This window comes from Dermacentor silvarum, chromosome 4 (genome assembly GCF_013339745.2).
Source record: "Dermacentor silvarum isolate Dsil-2018 chromosome 4, BIME_Dsil_1.4, whole genome shotgun sequence".
Classification (NCBI taxonomy): domain Eukaryota; kingdom Metazoa; phylum Arthropoda; class Arachnida; order Ixodida; family Ixodidae; genus Dermacentor; species Dermacentor silvarum.
The window spans coordinates 98,290,760-98,314,179 of NC_051157.2; the positions used below are offsets into that span (position 1 = coordinate 98,290,760).

The following is a 23,420-nucleotide window of genomic DNA, read 5'->3' on the forward strand; positions in this document are numbered from 1 at the left end:
TAATACGAAAAACATCGGCTGTTACGAATGCATTGCCGCGCCATTGCAGATCATACGAACGCGTGAGCAACAGCGGAGGTGGCGGCCGAGCCAGCGGAGCAACCGGCACAGACAAGCTGGCACAGCGGGATCTGGGAGGGATCCATAGTCGCCAAGCAACCGGCTGCGTCTCGTGGCTGTGCAATCTCTCATTGGTCCCCATGTCGAGCGGACCAGACCACATCACAGCCTAGCTGATGCTTTGACCAGCAAGAAAAAAGACAAGGACCGCTGCAGCAACAATGACCACGGTAGCAGCCACGACGGCCAAAGTGCTCCCTCCACTCGACGTGCTGAGGTGTTCAGTGACATGCGAAAACATTCACGAGATCACATTCGCGCACTTTTAAGCCTTCCAGAAGGCGATGGTTTACGATTTGGGCAAGAAGAAAATGCATACGAATAGTAGAACCCCATTAATACATTTTTTCAAGGGACCGCGATAAAAAAAATTTCTCAGTTTTGCTCAAACGTGAAGCAACGATTGCGATAGCAAATTAGTAGACAGCTGTAAGGATAGTAGTTTTATCTGAACTTGTAAACATTCGCTTACTAACTAAATTAACAAGCACAGTGTCACGCGCACAGGTAAACACGAACCTATCTCGCTCGACGACCGCGGGAGCTCGCTGTCAAAACGCTGGAGTAAGCAAGCACGGCAGCAGCAGCTGTCTCTCGCTTCAACGCGAACTAAACGTCGAAAGCACAGGCTATCTGGCACTAGGCGCACTTTGTAAACATCGTAGATCGTTTTGAAGATGAGGCCCGCGTGGGCGTGCACTTTGCACACGTCGCAGATCGCTTTCAAGATATGGTCATGTGATACGGCGCCCACGCGGCCGCGACGTGTCGGTCGCTTGTTGCAACACACCGGTCACTTGTTGCAATGTAAAAGCTGACTGCACAAATTTACGTGACCGCCACATTAAAATGCAATGCAAGATGCAGGAAAATTACAGATTGGTGAGATATCACGGGGAACTTAATACATGGAAGTCAATGTAGGATTTAGGTCGGGACCACGAAAACGCGACGTAGCAGCTGGGAAAACGCAGCAGCGAGGAACGTATCAACGAGGTTCCACTATTAGGAATTTTTATTGCTAAAATTTATAAATTTTTTCTTTATTTTGTGTATATTCTTATGATACGAATTTCGGGTAATATGAATATTTCATGCGACTCCGCGAGATTTATATCACCAAGATTCTACTGTAAAAACCAGAGTGTTTCCATATGGAGTAGACTTCTGTTAATTTGACTCCTGTTAATTCGATCCCGACCGAAGGTCCTGGCCGATGCCCATACATTTCTATGGGACTAAACTTATTTCAATCCTGAAATTAGCCTTTGTCGGATAATTTGAACTTGGCTAATCATCATGTGTACCCAACTCAAATGGTGACCGCAGCAGTGTCCCTCTCAACGGTGCATAGGGTACAGTGAATGTGATGAACACGCATCATCTTCCATCAAAAACGGCTATTCCCGGCTTGCCTCAAAAAGATTTTAAAGCGAGAATGGTAGCTCACAATGAATTATTACAGGATTTACCCCATTCTAATGTGCATCTTCTTTTAACAGAAAATTTGTTCTGAAATTGCTTGGCCGGTGCAATCTGATACGAAACCAAGAACGCATTCGCGACAGCCTACTGTCAGCACCAGTCTAGCCAGCATGCCCATCACCATTGCCATCACAAGATGGCCGGCATGGATGGCAACAGAATGTGTTCTTGCATAGCATGACAACAATGCGATAGTTTCAGTCTGATTATGAAAGCACATTTAAACGATGAGTTAATCCTTATTTTGCATGTTAATTCTTATTTTGCAACAAGTCGCAGCACATGTTCTTGGCTTTCTGGAGAATTGCATACGTCGCAGGACAAACTAGGGAAATGGGTCATCTAGGGCCACCATCTTGTTTGCGATTGTTGGGGAGTCGTTCGATAAATGCAGAATATCAAATGCGCTATGGAAAGTACGGAGGACAACGTATTGTGGTTCAAAGACAGCAATAAAGTGCTGTCTGAGAGTGATAACGAGCTTATTTACCTTATGTAAATAAGCTCCCATTCTGTGATGGTAATGTACACTGGTTTCGTCTTTTTTTTTTTTTTTTGCCAGAATCGGAGGCATGCAATGTTTGTGTAGCTAAACATCGGGTGCGCATTTCGATTTATACTTGTTTCGGAGCTCTAATGTCATTTTTACATTAGTTTTCCACTTTGAACCCACAAAAAGTGGGTGAATATTCGATTCGGGGATGTGTTCAATTTGGGGGCAAATACTGCCAAATGAATCAGCAGTGTGTATTCGTGTTTCTTACGACTCTTGTTTAATTCGACCCACCTAATAATCGGACCAATTTTGTCGGACCCGTAAGCGTCGATTAATGGAAGCCCACAGTATCAATACAGTGGAAGCTCATTGATATAATTCTGCATAATAAGTTTTTCAAGATACAGTGAAAGCTCGATGATACGAATCTCACGGGGTCACGAAAAATATTCGTATTAGCCGAAATTCGTATCATCGAAACAATTAAAACTACAGTCGAATCTCGATAATTCGAACTCGAAGGGGCCCGAAAATTTGTTCGAATTAAAAGGACGTATTTTTGAAGTATTCGTGCACCATAGCACGATGCATGAACAGTGCGAGTCGTTAAATATCGCGGCAAGCAAGCGCATAGCAAGCGCGGGCCACGAAACTGCCCAGGCCGGCTAACGGTCGCTTCCCGATAACGGCAGAAAACGAAGCTTCAGGGAGCGGGCGGCGCCGGCACACGGGTGCGCGCGGAGACCGTCGAAGGTGAGGGAGGAGGGCGGCAGGGAAGCGGATTTGGCTGCGTCAACTCCGCCGCTTCTGTGGCTCCCCTCGCCCTCCCTCCCTCCCGCTCAACTCCCTCGTAGCTTTCTCACCTTCGACTCCGTGCGCACATCTCCGTGCGCGCCCGCCGCCGCGCTGGCGCCAGCTTATTTTAGCCGCTCCCTGAAGTTTCGTTTTCTGCCGTTATCGGGAAGCGAGCGTGTGCGGGCGTGGGCAGTTTCGTTGGCCCGACTGCGCCTCCGCCGCTGCTTCCCTCTGCGCTGCTGCCGCAGCGTGCAGGGTCAACATGCGACTAGAAAATAGAGGAAGCATATAGGAGAAGGGTTCACTGCCATTTTATCCGCGTGGCTGAGACGTCGGCACTAGTGTGTGCTAGAATACGGTTGTCTAGAACACACTAGTCGGCACGTACACGCTTGTTCCGGCGCGATGCAGAAACGGCGACCTTGCAATTTGAGAGAGGGTGAAATTTCCGCCGCGGGTTCTTGGATGGATGGTTTAAAACAACGCTTTCGAGACCTTCCGCGCCTCTCAAGGACACAATGCACCATTGGACGTGAGGGAGGAGAACTATATTTTGTTTTCTAAGCAGTTCACTTTTTTCCCGTCAAGAGAGAGAGATTCAAATTTTATTGGTGCCAGCAATTCACCACCAAGCAGTAATTTTTGAACGTGCTTCAAAGTTTTGCAATTGTCAAAGTAGAAAGCAAAAATGGCTACCTCTGAGAGAGGCGCGCGCACTTCAAAAGAGAGTAAATCTCGCGATTACGCTGCGTCTGCGGCTGATTTTATCGATGGATCGAACAGCAGCAAGTCTGAGCATGCTGCCTTTTCATCAGACTTTTACTCTGAGAGCTACGACGATGCAAACCATCCCGGAACATCGGCAACCACAGCCCGCTACAGCCAACTATAGTGCTTGCAGTAAATTTTCACAGTGGAATATCTGTTCAATAAAAAATTGATTTCTTCAGAGACAGTGCTTATTACATGGAAATACATTTCGAATCTTATAATGTTTATTACATTTTTTCTTGGTAGACACCAAGCGTGTCTTTACAAACTTTGTTCAATTTTATCCCACAATCTTGATTCTGGCAATTTATATCTTTTTTATGACATACATCTCGTTAATAAAACTTATGTGTGAAAAGTGCACTGATTCTGCTTTTTGTTTATGTATTGCGTAAGATATTGAGCGCAGTAGTTCCTTCAGAAAAAAAAAAAGTGGTGTAACCTACAAAAAAAAAAACCTATTTTCCCCACGGTAGGGAAAGAGTTAAAACCTGCTTGTTCCCATTTATCATATGGGATGCTCCTACATGACATGTGGGAACATAGGGGTTTTCTCAATAGAACCTTAAGCCATTGCAGTGGGTAATACACCGATACCCACCTATGTAGCTGAGCAGGACGGGAAGGAAGATGAGCCCATGTGCAGCGCCCACCAGCACAATGGACAAGTACATGCGGAAGTAGAAAACCCGAAACAGCTGAGACTTCGAGAAGGCCAGCACTACAACACCGCCGAACTTGGTCAGCGTGATGCCAGACAGCACCTGCGAATGCCACATGCAAATGCACTCATTCACTGCCAGCAGCGAGAATCAGCAACTCACAAGAATCACAACTTGCATTACGCCACATACAATGGTAAAGAACTGTCAGATTCATTTGTTAACAAAAGTAGTGACAAGACTTGAATTCACTTTAGTGGTGAATTCACCTGCCATTTTGCAAAGGCTTAACAAGCTGGACAAGATATTTTAGTCAGGGCCTTCAGGATTAACACTGTCAAACATTTAGCACTGCTTTAACTTTTCCTTAACTAAAATTTCACTAATTAGCTGCCTTAATTACATTAGAGAACATATTGTAACTGCACAAGTGAAGATGGTGAGCACTTAAGGCATGTATGCATAGTGGGAAACACCAGGACTACCACCAATCACATCCACAAAATGTACGAAAAAATACAGTGATGTTCCACACAGTTGTGCCATGCAGGGCACAAGGAAAGCATTGCGGGAAACGCCAATGCATTTTGCTGCAGGTGTCAGCTGGGATACTTGGCACACTGACTTGTCAACACATGAATTTCCCGATTGTTCACACCCAATGCAATTCAATGTTCACAAGAAAATTAACAAAAGCCAAAGAAACAGGGCAAGCTGGTGCCAGTTCAGGATTGTAGACAGCATGCACAAAAAACAAGAACATACAAGAATTCAAACAGGACAAATGCTCGTCGTGTTCCAAGTTCTTCCAGGCTCTTCTTTTATAGTACCCACAAGCATGAATCACTGAAACCCTTTGTCAAAGCAGAAGTGCACTGTGCACTTAGCGTTATTGGTATAGCCTGTTTCACAATACCGTAAGAACCCAAATACAGTGTAGATCTCTTATAATGTAAGTCGCCGGAATTGCGAATATCCGCACTATAAGCGGTATATATATACCGCACTATAACCAAAACAGTGATTTTATTGCGATAGCAATAAAGTCATTGTTTATTTATTTCTGCTGTCATTGTGTAATTTCTGCTATCATTGTGTCTTTCTTTCTGCAGTCTTTCTGCAGTCTTTCTGCTGTCACCGTGAGGTTCCGTATAAAGCCCAAAGGCGAGAAAATCGCTGCCGCGCGCCGTATGCTTTAAGTGCAAGTGAAAGCATGCGAGTGTGAGCCAGCGATCGCGGCTCAATCTCACGCAAGTAAGGCAGTAAAGCAGGAAGGAAGCGCACCGTCGCATGCAAGGCTCTGGGAGGAGGGTAGGGAGGGGAGGGGCACGTTCTACTGGGGGCGGCCGCCTCCGCCCGCCGGGGCCGCTATTTCTTGAAAGCCATCTGCGACAGGGGCACAGTCTGCCATGTGCTGTGTTTTTGCGGCTTAGTTTGCATTGATGCAAGACACAGCACGAAGGTCAATTTGCTCACCCCTACTGCTGCGCTTCCTCGTTTTGACAGCAAGTTGCCGCGGTCATCGAGTGGGATGTTCATGTTTGCTTGCTAATGTGCAGAGAACCACGACGGCGGACGCGCTTTAGCGTGCTCTCGCCATCGCGTCATTCTGCCTGCTCCACGCGAGGAATGCTGGGATGCGTGGGTGGCGCGGTGCAGCGGGCAAAAAGGAGGAACGGGGCTATTCACGTGCCAGCAATGCTGGAACGTGCCTGACGGCGCCAGACACGCCGGTTGCGTAGTGTCGTTGGAGTAGAGATGCCAGTTGTTCACCACCGTAACGTCGCAAAGCTCGACGCGGGCGTTATGTCGGAGTATATCTGCAGCTTGAGGGGAGCGTCTGCCATCTCAGTTGACTGTCGAATTTCCAGGCAGCTGCACTGTAACCGGTATTTTATCTCACGCAACTGCACTATAAAGCCATGCGCGTATACATAGAGTGCTATGGGAAAATTAACGAGAGTCTCAAAAGACCATATCCGGTCCTGTACTATAAGCGGTATGACAAGGAAGTCTAACACGGCTGTGGACGACACGAAGGACGCAGACAGGAAGACACAACAGTGTAGGTTTAGCCAGACGCACCAGGAACAGCGTCGAGCCCGAGCCCCACTTCCGTTGCGCTGGCGATCCGTCTGCGGAGCTCTACACAACACACTTCTTTCTTACAGCGGTTACATTATAAGTGGTCTATACTGTATAACACGAGGGACAATTTTAGGACCGCAAAAAGGAAAAAAGTTGTATCTTTATATGTCTGCCAAATAACATGCTTAGATAATACTTTTTTATTAAAGGCGCGCTGCTGCCTGCTCATTCACCATCATTTTCCTCAGATGACACATTGCGGAGAGGAATAACCAGAGGTGCCGTCAAGAGTGTTCAATATTCAACTTCTTAAAGACATGCATGATATAAGCCAGTGCGGCTTATAAAACAGGCAGTCCAGTGCCTACTAGCCTTAGGCGTCCATCGCCAGTGCAGTGATACTCTAAACGAACTAGCACACAAACGTGCAGTGAAATACACAATCGGGCATTAAGGTGTAAGTTAGGAGGCATGGTCTGGTGCTTAAGAATGAGCAGACTATGCTCTGACACAGAGAGAACACAAGGTACAGAGATATGGGACATTCACGGAGACAACTGCAGTTCACGAGGAAAAGATATGAACATACAAAGGAAAACAAAGCAGAAACAAAATTGCACCCAAGCATGTGATACGAATCAAAATGATTACAAGTGCAGCATACACTTTTTAGTCACTCGACCCCAACATCAATCTGTTATTAGAATGAAGGCCTAATATTTGCCTTTTTCTATTTACCTTTACATAGAAAAATAATATAAATTATCCATCTTGGTTACTAAGCGTAAAGTTATGCCATAATTATACTTGCAGTTAGGTGGAAGGAGAGTTGGTATTCATGCATTCTTTGTATCAGCGTGGAAGAAGACGGCACCACAAGAAGGAAAGACATGGGACGGGAGCTGATAAAATGATAAATCTAAGACATCAAATGATGCCTGGCATACTAGTCAGCTGTTATTAGCCCACTTATTACAGCATTTGTGTTGTAGAATATGAGTGCAACATGTTGTGGGTTGCCTTTTCCTTCCTTTTCTCTACACGCTATCTTACGCCCGTTTTTAAAATCCTAAAGCATATCTTTTACTTGGTAGGCAAAACATAACTTAGGATCAACATCTACTCACGGAGCTTCCCATGGTGGCAAGAGCTTCTTCAGACCGTGCAACACGACAGGGTTGTCCACTCATGAGGAAAGCCCGGACAATGTGAGAGCAGAACTCCACAGATATGCCGACAGCCTGGGTTGTTACAAGACAAAAAATGTGAGTGTGTCAGCTGCAACAAGCAACACATTACTTGCCAAAAATGAGTAACATCACTGAATGCCAAATCCGCGTTTTTAATTTTCCTGTGCTGCCCTCTGCCACATGCCGCTGGAAACGTTTTGGAAGGGTGCCAGGGCTTTCGCCGGTTGACTTGTGAACCTGTGCCCTTGTTGAGTGCGCATCGGTTGTGCGTTTCGTGGATCGCGAATAATTATTAATGGCTTCTGCAGGGCAGCATGTCGTTCCTGGAAGCCATGTAGCACTCACCAACTATATATTGACACGTATACATGTTTATCTTTCACCGGTGGCCGCTTTCCACCGGCTAACAAATGTTAAACGTTATCGCTCGGCGCAGGACGTGCCTGTATCGGAAGTTTCTAGAACGTTATCGATGCTTCTTTTCGTTGCCTGTTTTCACCGACGCTTATGTTATCTGATTGTGTGACCGACACGAATTGTCTAGAACTTTCTGGAAGACACGCGGGCATCAGGGATTAATCTGGAACCTTCGATGACTCAGGTATAAAAGCCGACGCGTCACGCCGCTGATCAGATTTTGACGATCGCCGACTGTGTTCGCAGCTTGCTTTTGTGGGCACAGGTTCGCCCAATAAAGAATAAGTTTTGTCATACACAGTTTTACGACTGTTTACTTCAGCATCACGACTACGTGGCAATATATAGGGTGACCAGGCGTGAGTGCGCTGTTTTGTTTAAAGTGTGGCCGATAAAGGCACGCTGAGTTCCCTCTGCCGGCGCAGCTGCTTTGGAGTTTGCCGTCGCTGACTCCTGCACTTGCACCTCGCTTTTTTTTTTTCAATTCTTTTTGTACATTCTTTAGACATTTTGCATAAATAAGAAGTTTTCGAGTGCACAGCCTTCCACGTCGGATTTAGCAAAGCGGTGCACTTGTTTACATCGACATCTACAGCCACAGATCGTTGTCAGCGTCAAAAATTGGGGAAAAGGTTCATCGCTGATATGAAAAAAAAAATTTTTTCAAAACGTCGAATGAAACACACATACCTGCTCATATGAGTCGCGTTATTCCACCATGAGACGAGTCATTATGAGCACCTGAGCTACTCAACGGAGGCTGTGATCCAGTTACAAATATCAGGCTGTTAATTACTGATTCTCGCTTTGCTTTAACTTCATCATACTTAGTTTGCACGTGTCATAAAGCATTGTTAGAGAAAAATGTGCTCACATAAGCACTCATTTAAAGGCCGTGTTGTTCTCCTGCAAAAACGTGGATGCCATCGCTGACACTATTAGTGTATATATATATATATATATATATATATATATATATATATATAACTGTGCGAGGCGACTGTTTATGCTGCTGTACCGAATGTACCGTCTCTTGTTTTGCGTTTGACGCAGAGATAAACCGTACATCTCAGGAATTAAGAAATGCGTCAGCATACCAACACGTACAGACCCACCCATCTACGTTGCGAATACAAGCGGCAGCCTACTGGAACGGTGACGTACAGATGTTGGCACAGCCGTTGAGCACAGTGCTGTGCCGCCGCTTGCAGCTTATTGTGTACATGCCGTGCGAAGCGAAGAGTATAGTTTATTTTAAATCGCTAAGACCAGAACTAAACTATAAATGAAGTTTCCTTCATCCTAACTTGCTTACGTTTCAGTATGGGTCCGCCGCTAGCGGGTGCACGAACTCGACGGCGCCTGGCCTAACCTTCGCTGAACAGGATCAACATTGGCTCAAACTTCATGCGCACGGCTTGAGAGGGTCGAAGCTTGCACATTTCAACCTTTCAAATTCGTAGGCATGTTTTGACTCACTTTGAGCGTGATTATTTATACCAATGAAGGCATTGCGGCTATTTCGTTGATCGGTTCGACGGCCCATCGCGCGAGGTTCGGTCGAACGATGGTAGGCACGGCGATTTTATCGGTGCCGTGGACAAGAAAGCCTGTTGTAGTACCAAAGCCAGTCTGATGCTACGCACGCTTTCGGTACCGCACCGACGTCGAGCTACCAGTGGAGTCACAATGCGGTACACAGCATGAGTTGGCAGTAGCGCGCGTCCACGTGCTTTTTTTTTTTTTCGGGGAACGTTTCCCCGAGATGGGCCCGCACGGCAACGCGCGCGACCCTTCCAAAACGTTTCGCGACTGATCCGCCAGGGCAGGGCGCATGCACCATCGGGTCGTGAAAAAGGCGGATTGAGTTCAGGATAAGCTGCTGAGAAAGAATGTTTGAGCTAGTGAGAAATCCTAGTTATTGCCCTCACTTCCCATTTTGTGTCGTAATGCAGTTCACTACAAACATATGACACAGAGGTTTGGTGTGCTACAACGTTGTCCATTCATGGCATGTGGCATTGTGGGCACAGCTAAAGCGTGTCTGTTGTCACCTTCTAGAGTAAACCAAAAAAACCAGGAATAAGCAACAAAAATTATACTCATTACTTGATATGCTACATTTTAGGCGCTCTTCAACTGCACACTTGCAAAGCTATCCTGCTACTTGTAAACTAGCCCTAACCAGAGCACGAAGGCAGTGCAACTACACTGCTACTGTCTTAAAACTGATCAATGCAGAGTCACCTTATTGCTCATGCTAAACCATTCTCACACAGACACAGAAATGGCAAGTAAGTGGCACTTTATAGTAGTGCAGCATAGTGTGGTAACATATCTGCATGAATATAAAATGCCATATTTTTTTGTGGAACTTCCGACTCAAGAAGGCATTTTATCTTATATCCTACTAACACAATCTTCATTTTTTTTTCCTTTCTCTTCAATGCATTGCAAGCTCGGCCACCAATTGCCCTATCTGTCTAAGAAAGTAAGCCTCTCACTATATGTAAGGAACAATGCATGGAGAAGCTGCACATCCGCAAAGATGCAAAAGCACAACAAAACGAAAAGTACATGACAGAGACACGTGCCTGCATTCAGTTACAAGGGCCAATGCATTGCAACCCTTCTGGGATGTCTTTAGCACAGCACGATGGCAATGTATTATAGCAATGCATGCTGGTTCACATCTCCTTAGCAGACGCTACATCAAGCTAAGCAAAAGAACATTCTACTCAGAGTCTACGGCCCTACTGTCAACATTAACCACAATACATTGTGGTTAACATCATTCACAATGGCATTTTATTACCTGGCTTGTCAAAATGAGCTTCTCACATCACATCCCTGCAAGTACGCTAAGTGGGTGCTCTTCACCAAAAAATGGGGTGCTCACCATGACGAGGTTGACTAGAGAGACAGCATTGAGTGCAATGTCCCAGAAGTACATGATGCCCAGCAGGTCCACAATGATCATGACAATGGTGAGGCAGACGATCGCAGCCGCCTTCAGGTTCAGATCGAGCAGCAGAAAGGTGATGCCAAAGATGCCCACCAGCGAGATGCTCAGGTGGATCGCGGACTCTGCCTCGATCGTCAGGTACTGCTCGTAGAACACGTGGAAAATGCTGGAAGCATGCGCAGGAACAGGAGGCGGAGACACAAGTCATGAGTGACACACACACACTGGCATGAAAGAACTGGACCTCAAACTGACGGAGATTTGCAACAATGCTTGAAATTCGGCCAATTGGTGAAGTTCTGTGTTATTGCACTAGCTTAAGGAAACAACTCAAGACAAAGAATAACAGAGCTGAGAGACTGAAAAGGTGAAGCAAGATGAGAAATCATCACCACCATGCAGCAATACACAGCCAACACCAATGCTGTGTCAAAAATATTGGACGAGTGGTCCCCGTGCTCTTTGGTTCTCAAGGAGCTTGATACAAGTAAGCTGCAAAAGCATTAGTGGCAAGAACAGAATATATATATATACAGTGGAATCTCGATGATACGAATCTCACGGGGTTACGAAAAATATTCGTATTAGCCAAAATTCGTATCATCGAAACACAATTAAACCTAGCTAAATTAAGGTGAACTCACTCAGGCACACACACGTAAAGAGCATTTACAGTACAGACCACTTATAACGTTACCGTTTATAGTGCAGAACTGGCTACAACGCGGCCTTTTCCGACTCCCGTTTACCCTCCAATAGAACTCCATGTATACGCATACCGCTAAGAGTGCAGCCGCGTGAGACGAAATACCGGTTATAATGCGGCTTCCGCGGGAAAATCTCGCTGACAAGGGCGGTAGCGAGCACGCTTCTCAACGAGGTGCGCCCAACGATGGGAGAGGAGATCAATGAGGGCGATGCGGAGACATGCAGCATGAGTACAAGGGCGATAAAATCGTCGCCGCGTGCCGTATGTGCGAGTGAAAGCGCGCCAACGTACAGCCGAGAGCACGGCTGTACGGTGTAAGTGGTATCTTGCAACCGGTCGCAAGGCTAACTGGTGACGCAATCTCCCACGCGAAAGGGAGAGAGAGAGGGGGGGGGGTGGCTTCTAATCTGCCAACAAATACGTTCTTGTACACTCGGCCACAAAATATTGTGGGGGAGGGGGGCGAGTGCGTGGCGAAGCGGTCCTCCTCTCCTTCTAGCGGCGCACCCCAGGTGCCGAGACCGACGCTTGCGCGCATGCACGTCCCTCTGTGACTGCAAGCGTGCATGTTCCCGCGCTTGCTCTAAGCGCCGACGATATCTGAGTGTAATCGCGAGGTGGCGGCTTTGATGGGCATAACTATGTGAACAGTGAGCTGGCATGCATAGCTGTGGCCGCTTTATGTCGTGTCACGAGCGCGGATCTCCCGGTTGCGAATGCAACACCGCAGTTCTTGTTTCTGCACTGCGCCTTTTCATGACCAATCTTCGCTCTTTTTTCTTTTTACGAACGGGGCGTTCTCCCACAGAAGAGCGTGTAAGAAAAGGCGCTCTATAGAAAGTGACAGGCAAGATGAAAATAAACCTATTTCCGTTACATCCGCTAAGTTTTGCACGTCGAAGCCGCCACAGTGCCAATCGCAAGAGGGGCACCTCGCGGCGACACTGGGATATCGTCGGCGTGTAAGGAACAAGCGCGGAAACATGCACGCTTGCAGTCACGGAGGGACGCGCATGCGCGCAAGCGTCGGTCTCAACACTAGGCATGCGAAGCTAGGAGAGGAGGACCGCTTCGCCACGCGCTCGCGCCCCCCGCAATATTTTGTGCCCGAGTGTACTTTGCGCCTGTGCCGGCTGTCGGTGTTATCGCTCGCACCGTATCTTGAAAACGATCTCCACACAGCTCTGACCTTTGTATGCGCTGTGCTTACGCTGCTCAGTTTCTGTTGAAGCGTTAGACGGCCACGCTTCCCCACGCCTGCGTGGGGAAAAGGACAAAAGGAAAACCATCAAAAGTGCCACCGCTTCAAACTCTTCACACCCAGTCGCGGGCTCCACGCTGTCCGGTGCCACGTCCGCGCCTCCGCACCAAAAGAGAAAGGGAGAAAGCACGTGACTGCACGCTGTTCTCTTTTGCGGCCGTCGGTGGGGCAGCGTTTATTCGTATCAGCCGACACGGGTCGAAAATCGATTCGTAACAACCGTTCTCTAGCCAGTTGCAAAGTAATGGGGCTCGGCCGGGACCACAGAAAAATTCGTATTATCCGGAAATTCGTATTAGCCGCGATCGTATCATCGATATTCCACTGTATATTACATGTAAAAAATAACAATGCTTGTTCCATGCCAAGAGATAACTAGGTAGCAAATTAGACCCCTTGCCAGATTTGCAAGTGTGCTTCTCAACAATGAACATTTTCCCTACTAATGGCAGCACTGGTCATGGTTCGCATGAAGATGAAAAGCTAGTTGCACAATCATGGTGTCATAAGACAAGCAAACTGTGCTCGTACATGCTAGCTACAAAAATGTCTATGCCGCCATTAGCTCGGCAAGATGCCTTGCAGAAAAGCTAGATTTACAATTATGAAAAGGTTCTATTCCTGCACAATTACATTCTTTTGCAATAGAAAGAGACAAGCATAAGTGAAGTAAAACACATACACAATCCAGCAATAGGAATGGTAACATGCAGCATTCTCAAAATCTATTATGCATGTAGGCCTATAGACTCTAGAAACTCAAAAACGGCAGATATAGTCGACTTCCATTAATTTGACCCTGACAGGACCGACAAAATTGGCCAAATTATCTGGCAGGTAGAATTAAGCAAGATGCATAAAAAATGCTAAAGCACACCGTCAATTCATTTGGCAGTATTTGTCAGAGTGTAACATGACCCCTAATCAAATGTATGCCCACTTGATGTGTCCAAAGGAGAAAAATAATGTAGAAAATACAGTAACGCTTCTAAAAAAATTGAAATCTAACACGCACCCTATTTTTAAGCACGAAAAAATATGCGTGTTGCACAATGGCAGCTGGTTTACTAAAGTCAGCTTTGCCGCACTGTTTTTAAAGTCAGCTTCACTGCAGCAGATTTGTGTTGTGTGTTAAAGCATATGAACACCATGAAGGCTTTTTTTTTAATCCGATTGCACTGCGCAGGCTATTTTCAGCCAAATTTTCCTTCAGAGAAAAAAAGTGCATTTTAGAATCAGGTAAATACCGTAATCAGACATTGTGAGCTATGGTTATTGTAGAAACGATGGAACCCAGCCTTTAAAAACACCAGGAGAGAAGTAGACGGATACACGCTAAATTAGCAACAAGTTTAATGAAACAACCACACAGAAGGTCGCAGGGAAGCCAGAGCGCGCATGTTTCGTACAGAAAGAAACACAGAATGAAATCTAGTACCCACATTTTTCTAAATACGCTATTTCTTTGACAGCTATAACGAGGGTACACTAACACATTGATTGTGATCATGTTTTAGGATATGGTACGCTTCAATCAGTTCTCGTTTGTATCGTGTGGATCCCGTGCCAATAATTTGTGCGTCTTCTAGAACTGGTGAATATCCGCACACTCGGCAATGAGCAGGCAGGTTTGCCCCTCCTCCCGACGTGACAGACGTGTTGTGTTCTTTTAAGGGGACATAAATACAACGCCCCGTCTGGCCCTATATACACGCGACCACATATCAATGGTATGCGATAAACAACACTTTCGATGCAAGTTGTGAGATTATGGCTGGAAGTGCAGGCACTCCTAGGTTTACAATTTTCCATCCTAGCACACCGACTTGAAATCTTGCATGGCGGCGAGAACACGACCTGAACGCCATGCCTTGTGGTAACTTTTTTTCACGTTGTGTGAAGCATTGTGGATATACGGCATGACTTCCACTCACTTACAGTCCTCATTGGCAGTGCTATGTGCTCTGCCTTCTGTTTCAACTTTTCCAGTTTTGTCTCGGCTACTGCCTTGAGAACAGTGACAGGAAAGCCAGCCACCTGTAGACGCTTAATCTGCTCATAAAAAATTTGCTCCACTGAATAATGGCAGCTTCTGTTCAGGGCATTGTTGATGCAAAGGGTGGCTATACTACACTTCACTAGGTTATAGAGTGTGAGGACTCGAATGATAGAAGCTGTTTCTGGGTACGAGGCGCATACATCCAGCAGACGTGACCATTGTCAGAGAAGGATAGGATAGTTTTAAGTTTAAAAACCTAACTGCATTGCCTGATGCCAGTTCTTTTGTAAAATTTAGAGCCTTCGTGCATGCTCTGAATGAGCTAAAAATATAGATTGGAACCGATTCTAGTTCCAAAGGGTCCTTCAGGTTTAACAAGATCAAAAAATCATCAACATACCTGAAGACCTTGACTACCCTATCGTCAATTAAAGAGCTGCTCAGAGCTTTGTCAAATTTTGAAAGAAAAATGTGGCATAAGACGGGTGCTACACTGGACCCTATGCACATACCATTCTTTTGCACAAACAATTCATCCTGAAATTCAACAATCGTCGACGATAGGTACATGGTTAGAAGTTCTAGGAAAGAATCAATAGGAACACCGCAGGCGTTCTGGACCGGAACTACCCCGTTTTCTTTAATGAGCTCCCGCACAGCTACAAACAAATCAGCATGTGGCACTGAATAAAACAAGTCCTCTACATCTAACGAGAATGCCGTGTTGGCAAAGGGCTGTTTTTCACGCAGAAAGTTCACCACAGAGTCCGAAGAAGTGACAGAAAAGGATCAGCTACAACGAGTGTTTTTTAGCCATCGTTGCAGGTAAAGGCCTACCAACTGCTGCTCGGTTCCCTTCTTAGTCACAATGGCTCTAAACGGGCAGTCAATCTTATGGGTCTTAGCTGCAAAGAAGACAGTCAGTTTGTCCATCTTTGTTTTGCATACCTCCTTTACTAATTTACCCATGTTAAACTCACTGAGAAGCTTGATAGCGTTCATCTTGAGTTTCGCGGGTTTTTGGGTTACCTTTTTAAAGTTCTTTGCAACTGCTTGCATAGCTTTTTCTGATAAAAGTTTGGGGGGAAGCACAATAAACCCGCCTTCTTTATCAGCCTGTAGTAAGCTCTGCTCACGAAAATAGCGAACAACGGTGTGTAGGGAGCATTCGCCGCTTCTATGTGGCCTCTCACCAGAATGCAGAAGGCAATCCACACCTTCAGATATGCAGCGTTCCTTTTCTTCCGACGACGCCTTGCTGGCAATACGATGAACCGTTGCCAAGAGACGCGATGTGGGCATGGTGGGTTCCAAGCTGAACTTTGGTTTGCGTCTTAAAGGCTGGGTTCCATCGTTTCTACAACTACAAGTATGTACCAACAAGCCCAGCAACAGGCTATTGCTTAAAAATCATCCTAGGGCTGGTTGAAAATATGCGCTTTCGATGGGTAATGTGTGTTCAAACGCATTCACTATCCTCTAAACTCCGCCAAGACAAACACTGCCACTAAAGGGGTCGATACTGGGGTCACTACAGTGGTCAGGCACGTGTGTGCTGACTGGCCAAGTTTGAATTATCCAGCAAAGGCCAATTTTAGGATCAAAATAACGAAAGTTTGGGCCCATAGAAATGCATTGGCGCTGGCCGGGACCTTCGGTCGGGAACAAATTAACTGAAAAATTGAATTAACCGAAGTCGAATTAACGAAATTCTACTGTATAACCTTCTGAGTGGAGTTACATTGAAAGCACTGGCCTAGCACTTTCTGTTCTTAAAGTGCATGATATTCCAGTCTATCAAGCACTGTGCATACCACTTGCCTCTCGGCAATATAGCCTGGGCAGACACAAAGGAGGTTGGTTTGTGAATGTCTCATCACAGCTGTGTCGCATGTGCAGCTGCCGGCCATTCCAACGAGGAAGGCACAGGAGTTAGTAAATGTGACAGCAAGCCACAAACTGTACAACGCGGTCTGTTTGCGTTGTGGTAACCCAGCTGGTAGACTAAGTTGTAGGTCAGGGGACACCGAACGTAGGCAAGACATATTGAAACCATTCGAGCCCCATAGCAGCAATGCATATTCACCTTGGAATATAGCATACATGACTGTCTTCATAGGTAGTAATCAGCTAGCCCAATATCAGCATTTTGCATCCCTGCCCCAAGAGTATCAAAGCACAGCACTTCACCAGTAGATGTTCACAGTTAGGCCTACCCAAGTGTCAATACTATACACAATGAAGTGCATTTTGCGAGAAGCCTTTTTCTTTCAGCAATACAGACTTCCAACTACTGCCCAGCTACAGGCAGCAGTACACAACACATAGCTGTTTCTTAACACTCGAGTGTCACAAAATTACACACACAAAAAATTATACAAACCTGTACGGAAATACTGTGGCATTATGAGCAGAAGAGGAAGTTTGGAGTTCGTGTGTGACATTGTCAGCCACGAATCGTGCCATCCTAAGTGCACGTGTGAAATCGTTGGAGTCTGCCAATGCTGTGTGGTAAGTCATGAACTGCGTTGCTGGGAAAAGGAATAAAGGTAGAAAGAATTCAGTTGCTGAACCCAGACAAAATGAGAACATGACAGCTTAACTTCCTTCAATTTCGTTCACACTGGCGTCTATCTCTCAAATATACTGCTGTCAACTTTCATAGCTTTTACATTGCTTACACTAACCTTCCTTTCAGGCTCACAACAAAAGTTCCGAAAGATATCCATGCTGTTTAAATGTGCCCTTGTAAATTTGTTTCATTTTTTAACATTACATAATTTTAAATATCCTGCCAGGAGCCAATCAGCCAAAGTTACCTGCCATATAAACCAGAATATAGGTCAAAATGTTTTCCTTAAGAACAGCAGCTAAAGTTGCTCCTCATCTTACATAGCGGTCTTTATAGCATATTGTGAATCATATGGCCAAGTCGAGGTCAGGGGTCGACCTAATTTTGGGCTGACCTATATTCCGGTTTATATGTATGGTGCCCACTTTTCAATGATTGTCCCAAACTTAAAGGAAATCATGATAGCCAGCTATGTTAAATCGAAGTTAGGTAACTGATGACTAAGCCACGAATACTAAAATAGAATGACATATTTCGGGTACACAGTGAACTCTGACTCGAACTCATATCAAAATATCGGTTCAGTCGAAGTTTTTTTCAGCCATAGTTTCAACCCAAGTGTATTTCATCTCGTATCTCGAAAATGTTTTGTGCTGGACCGCGGATAACTCAAAATCTCGACTACCAACATACAAGATAAAAGGCAACAGGACAGCATCATTTGCACCTGCTTTTTACCCGATGGCAGCTCGCTAGCCAAGCCAGACGCTGTGCCGGGCTGTGATCTCCGCTTATCTTTTCCCTGTCTTATTTTTTGTGCTCACGAGGCTTTCGACGGGAATTTAGGGTGCAGGCACCTTTCCCAAGCATATATCACATGAAGGAAGCCGAAAACTAGGGCGGGGTACACTTGTGGCCATTTAAAGCAGTGGGTGCCCGGAGGCGGTGGGAATTGAACCCACCACCTCCGGCAGCCGAAGCAGGCGCTCTACAATTAGGCCACGGCTGCGGTCCCAAGGCCCAACCAGCTCAACCCTCAGAGCCAAGCCTTTTCCCAAGATTACGGATCCGTTTTGCCGGCTTCCCTTACCAACATGGGCACATGAATGACCACTCGAGGAACTTTGCATGTATTCGCAGGCTTCTTCCACGCTGAGAAAAACACTTTTATGTAGAAAATACTGAGTAACGGAAAGCTGTTGTGGGAGTTTTTCATGTTGCTCTACAATTTTCTTATTGACACATTTAATCTAATTATAATATATGAGCAGTTGATTAATTAAGACTAATTACATAATTAGGCGGAATTCAAAAATAATTTGAGTATCTCCAAGCGATGGCAAACAACATTATCTTGGTTCTGTCCAGCTACGTGGCATTTGCATACTTTTAAATCTTGATGCATGATAGTTGGAACACCCTGCATGTGTATGTGTGTGCATATATATATACAGTTGGGCATCACCGCAAAATATTTTTGTTCTAGTTAGTAGTAAAACATAAACAGCCCAGAAAGTGGTTGGGAAAATGGTGCCGTGGCAGCTCAATTGGCAAGAGCATCACACGTGTAATGCAAAGACGTGGGATCGTTCCCCACCTGCGGCGAGTTGTTTTTTCATCGATTTTTAATTCCATTATTCTATCATTTCTTTAATTCAATTAGTAAGTATAACTAATTTCCCCTATGTTGTCCTTGGTGTCTTTGTTTGTTGGCTTCTTATGATATGATATATATATATATAAATCAAAGAATAAAATGGGGTTGGAGGACATACAGCAGGCATTGCCAAATCCTGACTGGGAGCTTACCACTGTCGTTGAAAAGAAAAGTGTACAATCATTGCATTCTACCGGTGCTAACATATGGGGCAGAAACTTGGAGGTTAACAAAGAATCCCGAGTACAAGTTAAGGACCGCACAAAGAGCGATGGAACGAAAAATTCTAGGCCTAACGTTAGGAGAAAGGAAGAGAGTGGCGTGGATCAGAGAACAAACGGGGATAGCTGATATTCTAGTTGACATTAAGAGGAAAAAATAGAGCTGGGCAGGCCATGTAATGCGTAGGATGGATAACCGATGATCATTAGAGTTACAGAATAGATACCAAGAAAAAGGAAGCACAGTCAAGGATGGAAGAAAACTAGGGGCGATGAAGTTAGGAAATTTGAAGGCGCAAGATGGAATCAGCTAGAGCAAGACAGAGGAAATTAGAGATTGCAGAGAAAGGCCTTCGTCCTGCAGTGGACATAAATATAGGCTGATGATGATAATATTAATCATATAGCTGGTATGTATATACCAGCTATTCCAACTAATGTCACTAAGAATAAAAAATAATTGAGGGCCTTACATGAACTGCGCCCACCGAATTTTGATAGGCATTCACACACACTAGTCAACATCTTTTTCATTTCTTTTTTCGTTTACCAAGTATACTTATTCAAATATTCTTAATTTCCTAACTTGAAATTATTTTAAATCAATCCATAAGCTATCAAAGCGGAGGATATTAATAAACGTCCAATAATGGCATTAAATCAACCTACATCTTAAGCGTTCTTTTTTTTCTGACAGAAAAGAAAGCCTAGGAAGTTCTAACACGTGACAATGCATCCACAACCCAGCAAGAGCAGTGGTCTGAAACATAAACCTTGTCATTTGGTACCATCTTACGCATGTTCAAAGCCAGGACTGCATTTGATAAGGACAGAAGATACGTGTCAAAAGCTGCTGACGCGGTGGGAAAAGAGCGTGGTCCCTTGTTCCCAGTGCCACATAAGGTAGGCCCATACTAATTGACAAAGTGCTGCAAAAGCGGCCAGAAAGAATACTTACCTCCAATTTGAGAACTGTTCTTGTTATAGATCTGCACTGCATTTGCATAGGCAGCATGGCCCCTAGATGAATGGGGAAAAAAAAAAAAGTTTTCTTACTCAATTTATTGTATGCAGTTTGCACTACATGTACTCCATGCCATGGAAAGAATTACAAAAAAAAAAAAAATTGATAAAGGCATGAAACTTAAATACGAGAGAGTTCTGTTAGCCACCAACACTATTCGATTGAGGTTTATGCATTTCTGCAGCACCAAATTCCACTCCACGTTTACCAAAATGATTCCCACTATACCTAAGCATTCCTTGAAGAAAAAAACAAAGTCAGTGGGAATTTGATAGTAGTCACTTTGTTGGAGTAACTCTGGCTATCAATTGGATACCTAAAAAAAACCAGCTACGGCCCACAAAGTGCACATGCATGCTGTCGAGTTAGTGACGTAACGATGAAGCACCATTGCAGCCCGCAAGGATGTGTTAAGGTTATCACTCAATACCGGTTCACTTTGTCCTACATTTGAATACCTTGCAATTTTTCAAGAATTCCTTAGCATTTGGAGGAAGAAAATCACGTTCAACATGATAGTGACGACAAATGACAGAACAAACAAGGGAATTACACATGATTTGAAAGGACCAGCGGATCTGTCCTGTCCGTATCACGTGTCCTGTCGTCTGTACTGTTCACCCCGTTTAACAAGGGAAGCCACTGGCTAAAGCCTGTGGCTTTCTCGTTTGCACACTCTTGATAGCTTCAAGTCCCACCCACTGCGGTTGCTCAGTGGCTATGGTGTCGCATTGCTAAGCTCGAGCTAACAGGTTCGATCCTTGTTGTAGCAGCAGCATCCCAATAAAGGCAAAATGCTGAAATGCTTGTGCGCTCAGACTTAGGTGCGTGTTAGAAGAACCCCGGCTGGTCGAGATTGATTCAGACTCCTCAAAAATGGTGTGAACGTCATACTCAAATCGTGGTTCTGGCATGTAAAAAAACAGAATTATTTTTATTTAATTTTATTGCTTCAATTTCTGCCTTCCTGTGAACCCTTCTCTTGCCTGTATTGACAATGACAGGCACTTTGGAACACTGGCACAGAGAGCCACAGACAAACAGGCACACGAACTGGTGAACTATCAATGAGCAGGAGGGTAAAGAAAGGCATGGCATGAGCACATGCACTTGCCATAGTATAACAGATGTTGCACACAGTGCAGCATGTACAGCACGTGGTATACCAACTGTTAGTTAGAATAGCTATTTATAAACCACCCGTGACATATAACGCAATTCAGTCTGTTCAGAAGGATTAGCTCAACAGGCGGACATTACTTGCACAACAAATTGAAATGTCCAGGACGTTAATAAAACTAATTAACTCTTTATTTATTCACTTTAAGGGACATGTTGCAGTAGCAAAACTACATGCTTTATAAGATTTCTAAACAACTTCTTCATAAAAAAAAAAGGATGCACAATATACAGGACGTCTGCAAAGATCTCAAACGGCAATGAAAAAGCAATGTCATCATACAGCATTAAGAAACCAACAACACTGCCAGCTCAGGGTGGCTGTTGTCTGTTTGCAGTGACGTGCCAAACTTTCCTTGCAAGATTCCTTACATAAATCCTTACAAGATTTACTACAGGATCCCTCACAGGATTCTCTCTTGTCGAGAGCAGCTGGCCTGACAAGGCGGCAAGACAGAAGTGCTGATTCTTATTTATTACCACATTCTACATTACATAAATAGTTCCCTTCATCCTAGTCCACGAAGGAAGATTATTTAGGAGTAGAAACTCCCGTCAGCGCGGGTGCTCGCGTGCGACCAGATAACGTCACATTAGTATGCGCCGACGGGGGCGCATGCAGTGGCGGCCGGCGCCTTGCGGCACGTCATGCAAGCAGCAGCGAAAAAAAAAAAAGAGCAGCAGCCCAGTGGTGCTGCTCGGGCGCATTCTCTGCGGCAGCGCCCGTGTCTCCCGGTCTCCCGCTCAAAGCAGACGACACGGGCGTTCGCTTCAGCGGGCACGCCTTAACGTTGTTTTTGTGGGTTTTTAAGTGAAACAGCAACTGTTCTTGACGGCGTCTGTTCGAGGGCCGTAATACGTACAGCGCCGATACATGCAGTGTACCCTTGTTTGGAATTTGCTAGCCTAAGATGAGGGACGCAGGTGGGACGCGTGCGTGCCCTCAGTAGAACTTGTGGAGGCGCGCGGCCGAACGGGAGCAACGTGCGCAGCCACGAACAGGAGTAACACACGTGAGCCCTGGCCCCTGGCCCTGGCAACCAAGACGGCAATAATTTCTTTCTCGGCCGCCAGCATAATAGTGGCTCCGCGGGCTTGTGACATTTTCTGGTCGCCGCAACTGGCGGAGTTTCCACTCCTAAAGGTTTCTTGCTCCATGTCCTAGTCTACCCTTTCTTCGAATCCTCTCTCCCTGTCCCTTAACCCCCAACCCCATGCACACCCACTGGTGACAACTATTCAGGTGTCAGTAAACTTAGCTAGACAATTACAATGCAGTCAGTAGTAATTTTCCTCACTCTCCTTTTCATGTTATCAAAATAAACTAGCAATTACTACTACTAAACCACACCAGAGCCTCAGTATAATCTTTCACATGAACAAGCAAATTGCAAAAGGCCACTCAAAGGGAAACTGTAAAAGCACTTGGTAAGACAGCTTGGCAACTGAAAATTCATTGTTTAGAAAAGAAAAGCAAGCCTGTTGCTCGCAAGGTATTCCCGAGCAGAGGTACAGTTGCAAAGGTGTTTGCAAAGTTCTCATGCGTTCTGCATGGTAATTTAAAAAATAATAAAAATAATAAAAAAAGAAGGTGGTACTGAAGCAAGAATAGCTATAAAATAAAGTGCAGAAACAAGTAAAGAAAGAAAAGGAACACTTGTCCCATGTCGCTCTAGAACATACCCTTTGGGGCATGTGACATCAGGGTTGTCATTCAGGAAATCCAAGAGGAACCTCTGAAATGTGTCACCAACAGGGCGTTCCTGGTGCTTTTGCTTTGACAAGCAGGGCACACACGTCTTTGGCCCT

General features: G+C 45.2%; 1 protein-coding gene across 1 annotated transcript in view; it reads right to left on the reverse strand.

Annotated features, from left to right (window-relative positions):
• Positions 1–23,420, reverse strand: part of LOC119450421 (NPC intracellular cholesterol transporter 1-like) — a 75,197-nt gene that overhangs the window by 4,319 nt on the left and 47,458 nt on the right. Inside the window, exons 19-24 of the mRNA XM_037713863.2 lie at positions 23,295–23,418; positions 20,367–20,428; positions 17,342–17,489; positions 10,924–11,155; positions 7,545–7,658; positions 4,269–4,431 (exon numbers count right to left, since the gene is read on the reverse strand). Coding sequence (XP_037569791.1) covers positions 4,269–4,431; positions 7,545–7,658; positions 10,924–11,155; positions 17,342–17,489; positions 20,367–20,428; positions 23,295–23,418 — 843 coding nt within the window. The remainder of the gene's footprint in view (positions 1–4,268; positions 4,432–7,544; positions 7,659–10,923; positions 11,156–17,341; positions 17,490–20,366; positions 20,429–23,294; positions 23,419–23,420) is intronic.